General features: G+C 42.8%; 1 protein-coding gene across 2 annotated transcripts in view; it reads left to right on the top strand.

Annotated features, from left to right (window-relative positions):
- Positions 1-16,507, top strand: part of STXBP5L (syntaxin binding protein 5 like) — a 663,841-nt gene that overhangs the window by 467,858 nt on the left and 179,476 nt on the right. For both annotated transcript variants that reach the window (XM_030203985.1, XM_030203984.1), the window contains exon 16: positions 9,187-9,365. In XM_030203985.1, the coding sequence (XP_030059845.1) occupies positions 9,187-9,365 (179 nt within the window). The remainder of the gene's footprint in view (positions 1-9,186; positions 9,366-16,507) is intronic.

The following is a 16,507-nucleotide window of genomic DNA, read 5'->3' as shown; positions in this document are numbered from 1 at the left end:
CCTCCAACAGTGTCATGGGATCTCAACATCATTCTCACCCAGCTGATGAAAGCCACTGAATTCCTGCCATCTGAAGTACTTGGTTTTCTTGGTGGCTGTTAATTTAGCTCATAGGGTCAGTGAGCTTCAGGCCTTAGTAGTGGGTGCACACAGGCAATGAAGAAAGCAACAAGAAGTCAAGGCAGAAGTGCCCACAGGCACACAGACTAGAACAAGGCAGAAGTGCTACACTGCCCACGGACTAATCTGGAGACCTTTGGCATTGCAAAGGCACTGAATGAAAGTGCACCACTTCCTTATAAACAGGACAGAGAGAGGAAATACGCAGAACCCAAAGTGAGGCTTGAAACACAGAGGAAGTGGAAACCCTACAGACAGTAGCCAGCACAGCAGCTGACTATCAGGACATTAGGTGAGTCAGAGGGATCACGACCACAATTGTGACATCATGTTTATTAGAAATCAAAGCGACGCAATATTAAAATAAGTATGTATAGTCAATGTCACTGGCAAGTTGGAGCAATTTTTAGCTGATACTATTCACATCAGGGCAGTTCTGTAATCTAGATGCTCATATTTACACACATATTACATGTGTAAATGTTTAGAATATTAGCATTTCGTTACGAATGTGCATGCCTATGTGTGTAAATGCTAGCATACAACCTAAGAACTATTCTGCAAATACCCACTTGACTTACATAATGCATATTTGTAGGGTGTATCTGCTGCACTTAGGTACTCACACTTAGACCAGCTCTATGTCTTGTGTAAGTGCTCATGCCTAAATGTTATAGGTAGGTTCATACCCAGGTAAGCTAGTATTCTTTAAATGAAAGTAGGCCCCTATGCTCCTTTATAGAATAGGCTCCTGTCGTGCGCTCTCTGGATGCCTAGAATAGGCGTCTGTTGTGCACCCTCTGGATGCCTAATTCTAAGCACCCTGTTATAGAATTGACTTCGTAGAAGATAATTCTACAAATGGGCAATTATTTTTAGGCACTAAAAACATGGCTATTTGAAGACTATTTTATAAGGAAAATTAGGCGTCTACTTTTCTTTATTGAACACTAGTTTAATAGATCAAAACTTGTCTATATTTTAGGCAGGATCACTTAAATCAGCCATAGAGCTGGTGTAAATGCTCGTGGCTGGATTTTTAAAGAATGCGTATGTTTTATTTTATAACGTGTGCATAAATATGAACCCCACTACAATCTGGGCAGCAGCCATCCTGGATTTGGGCAGTCTGCTCTGCAGCCATCTTGGAGTGGAGTCAGATCAAGGGAGCAGCCATTTTGGGTCCTTTTGCTATTGTGCAAACGGGGTGCTTGCTTTGAAAGGCAGCTTATGAGCCACCGTATTGTTTATTACAGGAGAGTTGTAGGGGCATAAGGGAGGCAATGGGAGTAACCTCTTTTTGAGGGCTTACAGTCATTAAATACAATTTCAGATATGTTAAGCTAACTCTATAATGCAGATAAGCAAGTAGGGGAAGATAACAAAAGATGAAAGTAATGGTTCTGTGTGCTAATAATTTCTCAGCGTCTTCTATTGGTTATCTTGGTCTGAATCTTCTGCTCCTGATGTCCAGATGGGGGAAAAATTGTAAGTGTGGCTATATGCAATGAGCTGGGAACAAGGGTGAAACGGGGATTTTGCTCTCTCACACCTAATTTTTTTTTAACTTGTCAGTATTTATGCAGTGACAATGTAACAAAAGGAGGAGGGAAGCAGCAGTTTGGTTTTATCTGTGTTTAGTTTAAGTTGAAAACTAAGGTCCATTGTTCCATAAGGTCCAGACCTATTTTGGCCTCATCCAGGATTTCTGTTAGGTTATCATTGTTAGATGTTAGATAGTGACATCATCTGTGTGTGTATGTATATGATATATATATATATATATATATATATATATATATATATATATATATATATATATATATATATAATCTCATCTGTTCTAGTTCTTTTTTTCTTTTTCCAGAGTGGAGCCATCATGGTGTTGAATAGTATGGGTGATAATAGGGAGCCTTGTGGTACACCGCACTCAGAGATCGAAGAGACTGATAGTTGATTGGACATCTTTACAGTGTATGATTTGGTTTGTAGAAAGCCGCTGAACCAGGCTATTACCACACCGCTAATTCCTATGTGGTCGAGCAGGATCAGTAGTGTTATGTGATCTACTAGATCAAACGCACTTGACATGTCAAACTATAGTAGTAGGAGTTTCCGACCTTAGCTTATCATTTTTCTGAATTTTGTTTTTGATGATGTTAGGACTGTTTTGGTGCTGTATAGTGGTCTGAAGCCAGATTGGGAGCTGTGCAGGATAGAGAATTGTCAAGTAGTCTATTAGCTGCTGTGTTACTAGACCTTCCATCGTTTTGGTCAGTAGAGGTATTGAGGCTACTGGTCTGTAGTTCGTGATTTTGCTGATCTTACTAGTGGCATTTTTAGGTATTGGGGTGAGTACGATGTCGCTATTATCAGAAGGGAAAAGACCGTTTGAGAACATGTAGTCTATGTGTTCAGTGAGACATTCAGTGAACCAGTTTTTTGGGTTTTCCATCATGTCTTTCGGAATGAACATCTTGCTTCTTCAATTTGATATGTCAAGCGCGTTCGACATGGTTGACTACAGTCTCCTCCTTATGTTACTAGCTGAATATGGTGTTGGGGGTCCTGTCTTGGATTGGTTTAGAGAATTTCTGTCATGCCGTTCCTATCTGGTCAAAGTCCGGTCCTCTATTTCACCATCATGGAGATCTCGTTGTGGGGTTCCTCAAGGCTCCCCCCTTTCGCCTACCCTGTTCAACATCATGCTGTCTCCTCTCGCAAGGGCCCTTCACAACCATGGCCTGAATCCCTACATCTATGCAGACGATGTGACCATCTACATCCCCTTTCGTTCTTTCTTAGCCGAAATCTCAGCAGTAATTCAGCGTAGTTTCGCCATCATGGACAATTGGGCAAACACATTTAAGTTTAAGCTTAATCAGGGAAAAGCGCAGTGCCTCATCCTCTCCTCCCAGTTCAAAAAGTCTATACCAGGCACGGTTACTGCGCAGAACATCACCATTCCTGTCGCAGCCAGTTTGAAGCTCCTTAGGGTCGTTCTGGATCCCCATTTGACTCTTGAGCTTCACGTCATGTCTACTACGAAGCGAATGTTCCTTTCCATGCTGGGTCCGTTGCTTTTTAATGTATTTATAAATGACCTAGAGATGGGAATAACTAGTGAGGTAATTAAATTCGCCGATGACACAAAATTATTCAGGGTCGTCAAGTCGCAGGAGGAATGTGAACGATTACAGGAGGACCTTGCGAGACTGGGAGAATGGGCGTGCAAGTGGCAGATGAAGTTCAATGTTGACAAGTGCAAAGTGATGCATGTGGGTAAGAGGAACCCGAATTATAGCTACGTCTTGCAAGGTTCCGCGTTAGGAGTTACGGATCAAGAAAGGGATCTGGGTGTCGTCGTCGATGATATGCTGAAACCTTCTGCTCAGTGTGCTGCTGCGGCTAGGAAAGCGAATAGAATGTTGGGTGTTATTAGGAAGGGTATGGAGTCCAGGTGTGCGGATGTTATAATGCCGTTGTATCGCTCCATGGTGCGACCGCACCTGGAGTATTGTGTTCAGTACTGGTCTCCGTATCTCAAAAAAGATATAGTAGAATTGGAAAAGGTACAGCGAAGGGCGACGAAAATGATAGTGGGGATGGGACGACTTTCCTATGAAGAGAGGCTGAGAAGGCTAGGGCTTTTCAGCTTGGAGAAGAGACGGCTGAGGGGAGATATGATAGAAGTGTATAAAATAATGAGTGGAATGGATCGGGTGGATGTGAAGCGACTGTTCACGCTATCCAAAAATACTAGGACTAGAGGGCATGAGTTGAAGCTACAGTGTGGTAAATTTAAAACGAATCGGAGAAAATTTTTCTTCACCCAACGTGTAATTAGACTCTGGAATTCGTTGCCGGAGAACGTGGTACGGGCGGTTAGCTTGACGGAGTTTAAAAAGGGGTTAGATAGATTCCTAAAGGACAAGTCCATAGACCGCTATTAAATGGACTTGGAAAAATTCCGCATTTTTAGGTATAACTTGTCTGGAATGTTTTTACGTTTGGGGAGCGTGCCAGGTGCCCTTGACCTGGATTGGCCACTGTCGGAGACAGGATGCTGGGCTAGATGGACCTTTGGTCTTTCCCAGTATGGCACTACTTATGTACTTATGTATATGTCCCTTAAGCGTATCAAGCAGTTCCTCCCATTTGACCTATTCAGGACACTTAACCATTCCCTTGTCTTGAGCCACTTCAACTATTGCAATGGAATTTACACCGGCTGCAAAGAACATGCCCTTAAGAAGTTCCAGACTGCACAGAACATGGAGGCGAGACTGCTATTTGGCAAATCGCGGTTTGAGGCTGCAAAGCCCCTTCACGAGAAGCTCCACTGGCTCCCGATCAAAGAACGTATTCAAAGTCTGTGCTCTTGCCCACAAGATTGTCTACGGGGACGCTCCAGCCTATATGTTCAGCCTAATCGACCTCCCGCCCAGGAATTCCATGAAGTCGTCCTGCACCTATCTCAATCTCCGTCTATGGGGACGCTCCAGCCTATATGTTCAGCCTAATCGACCTCCCACCCAGGAATTCCATGCAGTCGTCCTGCACCTATCTCAATCTCCATCAAAGTTAAGAGACATCCGCTCACTGCCTGTTCAAGAAATCCTTAAAGACCTACCTGTGTGATCAATCTTACTCCTCTACTGCTTGATCTTTAGCATCCCCGCATTCCTCTCCCCTGTTGATTCCCTCTCTACCCCTCATCTACTTTCTACCCTGATTTGCACTTATTATGTTGTACTTTTCCTTAACATTGTAAGCCACATAGAGCCTGCCTTGGTGGGATTATGTGGGATATAAATGTTCACAATAAATGTATTTGGGACAGCTGTCTAATTGAGAGTTCATGTGCACGTATTTTGTCAGTTGTGCTTTGACTGAGCTGGTTGTGGTTGTTTTGAAAGAGGACCAGGTTCTGTCTGCCGTGATGGGATCTTTGTCGGTTTTGCATTCTTGCAAGATGTCTGTGATGGATGTTTGTGGTATGGCAAGGTTTAGTCTTGTTTTTATTATTTTTTGTTGAAAGTATTGTGCAGGCTCGTCCGCTGTTGGAGTTGTTTCGCTATTTGTTAGTTGTGTTTGGATGTTTAGTAAGCTGTTCATGAGTTTGTATATTTCTTTCGTGTTGGTCTGTCCTGGGTTCACTTGTGTGTTGTAGTATTCTGCTTTGGCTTTTTTGATGCTTTGTTTATATGTTCTTAGAGTTTTCCTCCAGGTACTTTTGTTAATATCTGTTTTGTTTTGATCTATTTTCTTTCTAATTTTCTACAGAGTTTTTTCATCTCTTGTAATTCATTTTTGAACCAAGGTTGTGCTTGTTTTGTTTTCGTTTTCAGTGGAGCTATTTTGTTTAGTGTGTTTTCACTGAGTGCATCCAATATTCTCATAAAATTGTGTTTTCACTGAGTGCATCCAATATTCTCATAAAATTGTGTTTTCACTGAGTACATCCAATTTTCTCATAAAATTGTGTTTTCACTGAGTGTATCCTATTTTCTCATAAAATTGATGTTTTTAGGTGATAGGTGATAACTGTGTTCACTTTGTGTTGTTGTCCAGAAGCTCTGGGTGTTCACTTTTCCTCTAGCTGTATATGTGTGTGGTGTTCTGGGTTCTCAGTTCTTGCCGGTCTCTTTCCATAGAAGTGTAAATGTTAGTTTGTTGTGGTCTGAAAATGCTACCTCTTCCCAGTTATGGTTTTCAAGTGTGTGGTTGTTTTTGGTTGAGAATCTGTAGGCCATGATTTCTAATAGATGACCTTTTGAGTGAGAGGAAGTGACTTGTATTGTTTTGAGGTTCCATTGGTTTAGGAAATTTGTTAAGATTCTGGTGTTGGTGTCTTGTTGCTTTTCCAAGTGTAGATTGATATCACCTATTATATCTGGGAAGTTTGTGCAGATATGTGATACAAAGTCTATGAAGTCATTTTGGGCACATTGCCAGTTGCCTGATGGACAGTAGAAAAGTATGCAGCATAGTTGACCAGTATTCTAAAAAGAGGCGCGTATTAATTCCAATGCATATAGCTGAAAAGGAGCGTGGCCATGGGAGGAGTGTAGACATGGGAGTGTCAATCACATTTACGTTCATTAGTTTTAAATTTCAGGGGAACCCACTTACATTTAGGCACAGGAATTTATACCAGGTTTTCATTGTCTTAAATGACTGTGCCTAAATGCACGTTCATTCCCCTGGCCTATGTCCTGTTCTGTAAATCATGTCTTACTGTAGACGCAGTTTATAGAATAGTTCTACGTGCGTTATTCTGACATGCCTACATTTTAGATGCCATATACAGAATCTGGCCCTATACAGGTAAATTTATGCACGTTTGTTTACCTAGACTGAGCGTGATGGCATTTCTGGGGGGAATGGGGCAGGATTGCTTGAGGATTAACTTATATCCATACTTTTGAAACAATGTATATAAAATAATCCAGAAATTTCATTTTTGTCAAAGAGCAGACATAAAATGGAAATGCAGAAATTCTCACCAAAGTGTGCCCAGGGAAAAGTGTATGCATACTTTGTATGCATATGCACGGTTACAAAATTACCCTCAGAATGGGTGCAGTTTTTAAAAAGATTCTACTTAAGACATTGCAGTAGGTAGGTACATTAATCACATCTATTTTTTAAGGGAAAGTACATGCATATCTTCCCTTATAAAATAAGCCTAAAGATCATGTACTAAATTATACCTGCTCCTTGGCGGATGTAACTAATATGCATATATATTTATGCACTAACCTCATAAAATGTATAGTATGCATATAACCCTGGACTTAGCTTCCTGGAAACACCTCCTTTCAAAATGCTTAAAGTTGTCTCCAAGGCATACTTTAGGCACACAAATCACCCAGAAATTATATGAAGGGCCATGTATGCGTGTAAAATCTTGTTTTATATGCACCAATCCAAAATAAAATTAGCACCATGAAAAACTCCAGAAGGCCCCATTGTCATAGAACTTCTAGGTAGACATGTGGATGCCTGAATAGGGATGCTCTCAGGCCCCTGAATATTTTACAAAAGACTGTTTTGACCACAAAAACTTTTGTAAAATACAGGTATTGGCTGTCACATCAGCGGTAAACCCCATTTCACAAAAAAAAACATTAAAAAAAAAAACAGCATAATGCAACAAGCAGCACTGAACGGGACCGGCAAGAACTTCGCAATAAGCTAAGTGATTGAGCTTTAAGAACTCTCAAGCTCCATTTATGATAATTAGTTTATCTATTATCTACATAGGCTGGTCAGGAGGGGACAGTGCAATGATTGCAATTGTTTGCTGTGCTTAATGTAGTTTTTTTTTACTATATGGTTTAAGAGCACTCAGACTCATACTGAGCACTGCATACAAAAAAAAATACAAAAAAAAAGTTTAAAGAGCATATCAGAATAGATACTAGTATATACTAGTGTTATGTGCATAAGCGATTGGGTTTCATCACGCCAGTTTGAGAGATTTGAACCCTAATTATATTATCTTGAAATTAAGAATGTTATGACAGCACTTCAAACTCAGTAGCACATGATCTCTGATATTTCTCGATTTAGTCACATCTCGCCCGTATTGAAATCTTTACATTGGTTACCTGTACATTTACAAATTCAATTTAAAATATTACTGTTGGTTTTTAAAGCTGTGAATCATGGTATTTCTCCTATTATATTTTCTACTTTGATGCTTTATCAGCCTGCACGATCTCTGAGGTCTTCACAAAAACTGCTCAGATGTACCATCCGTTCATTCAGTCTGGTTAGAGGAGTATAGCTATTCAGTTTTTGGAAAGCGTTGCCTGCTGAACTTCGTGTGATTCAAAACATAAATCAATTTAAGAAATAATTGAAAACCTAATTTTTTCATCAGGCATTTTGACCAGATCAACAATGGTTTTGCCTTTAAGTTTATAAACCAGCTGCAGTGTTGCATTTTAATGCATTGAACTATCCCAAGAATGTGGACAGTTTGAGTAATGAGTGTACAATGTTTTTATATGATTGTATTTTAATGCTGCTTTTTATGCTTTGTATATATTATGTAATCTGCTTAGAATTTTTAAGATAATGTGGAATAGAAATAAATTTTATTATTATATTTGGAAATAAATATCAGTAGCTAGTTGTAGGCAATACCAGTTCTGACCCTGCCAATAGGTAAACTAGGCATCCACCTAGGGTCGTAGTATTTAGGGGCAGCAGGACAGTAGCATCTTCTCTCCCCTTTCCTATCCCCTTCTCCAGACCATGTCCATCATTTGCCCCTTCTTCCCTGTTTTCACTGCTGCTGCCCTACCTTTTCTCAGACCCAGGCCAAAGTTGAAAGCAAACTCAGTGCTGGTGAGGAGCCTGTAAATACAGAACGTGCTCAAACACAGTTGCAGCCTGCCTTCCTTAGAGAGGAACTCCTCTTTCAGAAGGGGGTGGGACACAGCAGCACTTAATCATGGGCCTGCTTTAAACTTCCACCCAGTTCTGGGAAAAAGTAGGGTCAGGGCAGAGAAGGGGAGGGGGATGCTGGACATGAGATGGAGTAGGGAAGAGGAGGTACTGAATATAGTGGGGTAGAGGATGAAAAGAAAAAGAGGAATACTGGCCACCTAGGGGGAGGGTAGGGATGGGAATGGTGGATGCTGGATACCTGGGGTGAGGGTAGGGAAGGGGGATGATAGCCTCTTGAGGGTGGGGAATAGGGAAGAGAAAGGGCAATGTTGGCTGCTTGGGGGATGAGGGTAGGGAGGGGAAAGTAAGATGCTGTACTATGGAGGGTTTAGGGAAGGGAAAGGGAGATATTGGACTACAGGGGGTAGGGCCTTGAACCATCCCAGGGAAGAGGAGAATACACCTAGGGTATCAGATACCCTTGGGCATGAGCAATATTATTGTGCGCTGATCTGATACATAGGTGTAACTTTCAGAAACTAGTCGTGCATGAAGGTGATATTTTATTGGACTAAATACAACTCCATTGATCTTTGTTTTTTTGGCATGCAAATTCATTTTTAAAAACAAGCACAAAACATGATTTTCTGTATTTTTATTAAGTCCTTAGAGGTGCGTCTGCAATGTGATATAGAAGACATCATTACTCCTGAACCAGATGCAATTCTTCCCTTTCCTGAGCCCTGCTCCCAACCATTGTGTTTAAAGAGTCAGAACCTTTCAGGGAGTGCGAATACTGTGGCTTGCGAAGGAATGATGAAAGACAGTATCCCATGTCTCAAGTAAGAACACATCACTGTCCACATTTTTTTCCCATTTAAATTATTTCTTAGTAATTGATTTAATTTGGAAGAATGTGAACAAGACAGGGTTTTAACAGCTATCTAATAAATTGAATGAGAATATATATCATCCCTGTTATTTATCTTGTGAAAAGATAGAAATTGAGAAGGGCATCAGTAACAAGCACAAATTAATAGTGTATTATAAAACCCACTCTGGTAAAATATTCATGAAAGGTAACATGTGATACAGTGATAAGAGCTTAAACTCAGTGCCACCTTGCTGATGAACAAATACATGAATGATTGTGTAAGTTGGCATTATGGTCTTGAAAGGATGACACATTTTTAAAAAGACACGTTTTATTGGGCAATCTTCTTAGATATAGCTTAGTGTAGAACCCTGGACATTCAACTCTTCAACTATATCAGGTCCTAGATATCCAAATTAATTTTCCCTCCTCATCAGCTTCCCTTAAAGCTATATTCTTTATTTTTCTTTTGATTCATTTTCTTAACTTTAATTATCTTAAGTTCTTATCTTTAACGATAGACTGGGAGTTCAAGATTGTCCAACATGCATGTTTCGCCTAATTACTAGGCTGTGTCAAGGACTTCCCTCTCAGCCGTCTTCAGCGCCAGCCTTGCTATTTATTCTCGGGATCAACCATACCAACCAGAAACACAATTAGAACATCACAAACATACCTAAATCTTCACTGCAAGGGACTCAAGTACAAATCAATTTACGGATCCAGCTTCTCCTATATAAGCGCGCAACTATGGAACGCATTACCAAAAGCCATAAAGACAACGTAGGACCACCTCAACTTCCGGAAATCACTAAAGACCGATCTGTCGAGAAGGCATACCCTACTGATCCAACTTAAGTGCCTGAACTCAGCAACACAACGAAACCAAAACTTACAATGAACAGTATATAACTCTTCTTCTCTTGATTCTCTAATGTGACTGTAACAACATCGCTCTGTATTTGTTTCATCACCGAAGGTGGCTAACGCCTCACGGTACTATGTAAGCCACATTGAGCCTGCAAATAGGTGGGAAAATGTGGGGTACAAATGCAACAAATAAATAAATATTGCTGCTAAGCCTTGGGGAAGAGAGTAGGGGAGGACGAATTAAATTCCAACATACTACAGAGGTGAATAAGCATAGATAAAATAGTATTCATTAACAGACTGAAAAACAATGATGATAAAAAATTTTCTAAAACCAATAAAATACCAAAATTGAATGCCTGGTTCAATTACAGAAGAAAGTTTGCAATACACATGAAAATTTTGCCAAACTCAACACAGATCAAGTTTCATTAAATTCTTAAATTTAGGAGCATAAGTGAGTGGTAATGAGGGTGGATTTTGGACAGAGGAAAAGAAGTTAGGAGCTTAGTAGTGCTTTTTAGTACTAGGCTCCAAAATCTAGGCAAACAAATGGCAGACCTAAATTTATGAAATATAAAAATAAAGAAAAAAAATCTCCCTTTCAGGACAAAACAAATAGAACAAAATGAAGAGAGAACAATAAAACAGAGAGAACAGCTAAAAGCTGGGGTTATTTTAACATAATTTATGGGTCCTAATGTGATTTGCAGTTTATCACCACAAGTCACTTTATGGTATTTACATAGTAATAAGATAGAAAAAATGCATTTGCATGTTTTGCACCTCATGACAAATATTGCTACAGTTAATTGTCAAGTTGTGTTAGGGCCTTTTAACTAGCATTAAGGGACTCATAATGCAACTTAAAGCTCTAACTCAGCTAACTTCCCCCTTAAGTTTAGGAGCTCAGCATTTTCTAAATATTGGGTTCTAATTTTGTAGTAGGGTGCCTATCTTGACCCTATTTTATATAGACATGTAGGCATCTGTCTTTTTACAAAATACAAATGTAAATCTAGCAGTAGTATTGCCTATGTTGAAGATGCAACAGTATGCCTACTCAAGACTAGGTGTAAGTAAATGTAGATTATGCAAGCACGTGCATTGATTAGCATCTATATAAATAAAACCCACCTCAAACATTCTGAAGCTCACTCCGTGGCAGTAAAGCACTGAACTCCTGCACTCTTGGTAGGACTCTTGGTAGGCTAAGGTATCAGGAACACTCACCCTCACTCATAGGTCCGCCCTCAGCCACGCCCCATCTGTACATAAAACGCACCCTCAACGTTCTAAGGCACACTTTGTGGCTTCAGGGTTTGTAAGTTCGTAGCTCTGTAGCCACTTTTAAAGTGCCCCGCCCTCGCGTCAAAACGCAGTGACGTCGTGCTGACGTCGTGCCCGCCCACAGTCAGCTTCACAACGTTCAGGTCGTCTCCTACACAGACTACAACACACTGACATCTGTGACAGCTGATTCCAAACCAAAGGGGAGCGTGTTTCCCTACTCCTCCCACTATCTCGACATCAGCTGTCACTGCACCGGACCAAGTATGAGGGAGCCGCCAAACACAGACCCCCCCCCCCCCCCCCCCCCCACTAGCCGCATCAACACACGAAACGCCCCACCCGACGAACATGCACATCCCCTGTCCCCTCACGGCCCTGCCACGACACTTCCCTCCATTTTCAAAACCTCCGCCCTGCACGTTACGGCCCCCTCTACCCCCCTTCCCCCACCCTGTCCGACAGTTATCTTCCACAGCCCGCCCTGTGCCATACACCTTTCAGCTATACCCGTCAATAACGGACAACTCCCCGCCCTCAGCTCCATTCCTCACTCTAAAGATAGCCAATAAGAACGGACCTCTTCAACTCTAGGCCACTCCCCACTCCTCAATTCAGCCAATAACAGTGCAGCTTCTTCAACCCCCTGCTCCGCCTCAATTTCTTTTATCAGCCAATGTTCCTTTTACATCATTCTACAACAGAGCCTGCCAGTTCCCTCCCGCTCCGCTATTGAAGTTGTGGACCGAGGCTTCTCTCTGGCGACGAGGTGGGCGCGTTGCAGCTTTACATGCTGCAGCTCCGGTAAGGGGGTTTCACTGAGCTCTGCACCACTTGCCACTTATTTTCCTACTGCTTTATGGAAGTCCTTCAGGTTTTGGAGGGGGGGAGGCGCGATGGCACCCTGTCGGGGGGGAGGGGGGGGAGAGAGGTCAGCGGTTGTGACTTCGGCAGGGGCGTGGTGGCAGGGGTCGGACCTCAGACTACAGAGGCGGAAGGGGTCCTCAGGCCACAGGGGACGGGGGTCCTCACACCACACAGGAGGGGGAAAATAAACATGAGAGGGAGTGGCCATACGGAGGATGAGGTCCACAACGGCTCTTCACACCACAGATGGGGGGGGGGAGGGGGTCCTGAGACCAAAGACGAACGACGGATTAAGACACCTGACAGGAGGTGTGGAGGGAGACCTGTGAGCACGGCGACTGACAGCATGGGGGAGGGGTCCTGCGACCACACAGCGGAAGAGGCAGGGGGAGCGGGTCTACCCAACACAGAGAGGCAGGGGGGAGGTATCTCTGTCACACACACAATCTCTCTCTCTCTCTCTCTCACTCACTGTCAGTGTCTCTCTCACTCTTATACACTGTCTACAACACACGCTATGTCTCACACTGTATCACATTCACTCTCTCTGTCACACAGTCACTCTCAAACACTCTCTCATACACTCGATCTCACAGACAGTATGTGTATCGTACACGTACTCTCTCACACTGTCTCACATACACAGTCTCTCAAACACTGTATCTGTGTGAAACACTCTCTCACACTCACTGTGCCTCACATACGCACTCGCACACACTCTCAATGTCACACACATACTCTGTAACAGACACACTCTCACTCACACAGACACTCTCACACACACTCTATGAAACATACACACTCCCAGGAAAACCTTGCTAGCGCCCGTTTCATTTGTGTCAGAAACGGGCCTTTTTTACTAGTGTTTTATAATCAACGGAATATGGAAGCCGATTGGCACATGACAAAGGGGCGATAAATTTGAAATCTCATTGGTTAACTGCCACAGGCAGAATAAGTGAAAGAAAGTTGTTAGAGTGTACACTGGAGTCGTTGTCGCCGCGGCGGAACTGTAAGACTTTAACACTGGCTGAACGAATAGAAGTTCTTAAAAAATTAAAAAACAAACAGTCAAGCATCTATTGCTAAAGAACATGGTGTCAATCCCAGTCAAATTCCACATATCTTGAAGCAGAAAGATCAGCTTCTGGAAGACTGGCAAAACAATACAGATCCACACAGGAAACATAAATGGGCGGGAAAAGCTGATGATGTAGAAGATGCTCTTTTTTGGTGGTTTTCTCAAGTAAGGAGCAGACAGTTTCCTGTCAGTGGTCCACTGCGTATGGAGAAAGCTAATCAGGTAGCTGAAAGTCTTGGACTAACTGAATTCAAAGCCACTGTTGGACGGTTGGAAAGATGGAAGGAGAGGAACAACATAAAATTCAAGAAACTGCATGGTGAAAAACTTGACGCTGATGACTGGTGCTGAAAATTGGGTTGTTTAAGTTCTTCCTACCATCTTGAACGAGTTTGCATCTCGTGACATTTTCAGTGCTGACGAAAATGGTCTCTACTGGCGAGCGATTCCTGATGGAATACTTGTATTCAAACAAGCCAAAACGACAGGAAGTAAAACGTCGAAGGACCAACTGACGATCCTCCTTTGCTGCAATATGGATGGGAGTGAGAAGTTGGAACCGCTCATCATTGGAAAGAGCAAACAGCCCCGTTGCTTCAAGAATGTTAAGCGACTTCCTGTGTCATACAAGGCTAACGCAAATTCATGGATGAGTGGGGGAAATTTGGAAGCAGTGGCTAAAGAAGTTAGACACTACAATGTGGGCACAAAAGCATCAGATTTTGTTGCTTTGTGGTGATGATGTCAGGCTGTCTAACGTCAGGGTGGTCTTCCTGCCACCAAACACTACCTCTCTGATCCAACCTATGGATCAGGGTATAATAGCCAATTTCAAGAAACATTATCGGGCTCTTGTGCTACGTCGTCTGATGAGCGTTATGGATGACCAGACTGGCAAGGATAAACGTGCTGTTGAACTGGCTCGTAATCTATCACTGTTGGATTCCCTAGATATGCAGAAAGAAGCCTGGAATCATGTTACACAGGCAACCATTGTGAACTGTTACAAGCGTGCAAGCTTTGTTAAGGATGTGGAGAGGGACGAAACAGATGCAGCTGTTGCAAACGCGTCAGATGAACAGGTTATTGACATCCCAGTCAGTGTTACTGAAGAGGAGTTTCATCACTACGTAGCTGTTGATTACGATCTACAAACAGCTGATGACAGCACTGAGATATGCGCCTGCACGCAGGCAACGGCTGATGATGAAACAGATTATGAAAAGAGCAGCGAGGCACATGCTGGCAAAATTCAACAACCTCCTGTCACTTTTGCAAGAGCGCTGGAGAGTCTCAACACCGTGCGGGCCTATCTAGTGGATGTCAGTGCTATGACAGTTTTTACCGTCTGGCAGACGTAGTCTATGGAACTCACAGTCCCAATAGTGTACAGAGGACTATGACTGATTACTTCAAGTAAGCCTAACGTCAGTCAACGGTGACTGTATAACGTCAGTTAACGGAGACTGTATACTGTACGTATAATAAACAGTACTGTACATACCGTGTTTCCCCGAAAATAGGGCATCCCCATAAAATAAGACCTACCGAGGTTTTTGGTGCCCTTAGAAAATATAAGGCCTCCCCCGAAAGTAAGGCCTAGCAAAGTTTTGTTTTTCCCGGTAAGTAGGGTCCCCCCCCCCTGAGATCGCCGGGCCCCCCTCCGTCGTTCTGAAACTAACCCCCCACCCGAGGTCGTCCCCCCCCACCCGAGATGGCGCCCCCACCCGAAGTCGCCGGACCCCAACCCCCTCTGTCGCTCCGAAACTAACCTGCACTTAAGCCTCCTTTCACTTTCCTTCCAGTTCGCAGCAAGCAGCAGCAGTAGGAGGGCAGGCCACTCCTTCCTTCCGTGTCCCGCCCTCGCCTGACGTAACGTAACGTCAGGCGAGGGTGGGGCTCGGAAGGAAGGAGAGGCCTACCCTGCCCTGCTGCTCCTGCGAACTGGAAGGAAAGTGAAAGGAGGCTTAAGTTCAGGTTAGTTTCTGAGCGACGGAGGGGGGTGGGGTCCGGCGACTTCGGGTGGGAGCGCCATCTCGGGTGGGGGGGGGGGCGACCTCGGGTGGGGGGTTACCGGTAGTTGCAGGAGCGACGGAGGGAAGGTGGGCGGGCCAACCGTGTTTCCCCGAAATATTAAGACATCCCCTGAAAATAAGACCTAGCGCCTTTTTGGGCGCAAAAATTAATATAAGGCAGTGTCTTATATTCGGGGAAACACGGTATGTTTATCAGATGTCAAGCTTCTTTGGGTCACAACGGTTAAGTGCACGCTCTGGTTAACTGCATGTATTTCTTTGGTCCCAGACCCTTGCACTTAAGCGGATTGCACTGTATATACATATATGAATTCGTATATCTATGTATATCTGAGGAGGGAGAGACTCAGTCTGCCTAGAGTTTGCCACTGCCGACTGAAGAGCCTTATTTGTTATTTTGTTAAACTGACAAACTACTGGTTACAGCCAGCATTCTTAGATCTCACCTCAGTGTAATGTATTCAATAAACATGCTCTTCCCAAAACAATATAATTATTAAAAGTGATATTATTCATTCAAAGCAAAATTTAGTATCCTTTGTATACTAGCACTTATCTTGAAATGAAAGCACACTACTTTAGCCTCGGTCCAAAGAGGTGCCCTGTTTTGAATTCTGCTTTAGGGATCATCCACATGCTCCTATTATCCACTAGTCCTTATGATGACTAGTGAATAAATCATGCTTTCACCACCTGCTGGCCAATGTAGAACTCATTTCAGACAACAGGCTTAAGATTTTCTTTGAAATGATCAGAATGTAAAATGGTCCCTATTTGAACTGGGATTTTTCAAAACAGGTTAGAACAGGGGTTCTTAACCATTTTTAGTGCCTGCACCCCTTTAACTGATCAATGAAACTCTTGCACCCCCTTCCTAGTGACTACTGACAGCTACATATGTCACTGTTAACCACTAATAGTGCTAACTGCTAACGTCACTAAAACTACAGTAGTACACAGTTATAC

The sequence above is a fragment of the Microcaecilia unicolor genome, chromosome 5 (assembly GCF_901765095.1).
Source record: "Microcaecilia unicolor chromosome 5, aMicUni1.1, whole genome shotgun sequence".
Classification (NCBI taxonomy): Eukaryota; Metazoa; Chordata; class Amphibia; order Gymnophiona; family Siphonopidae; genus Microcaecilia; species Microcaecilia unicolor.
This window is presented reverse-complemented; position numbering and strand designations above follow the sequence as displayed.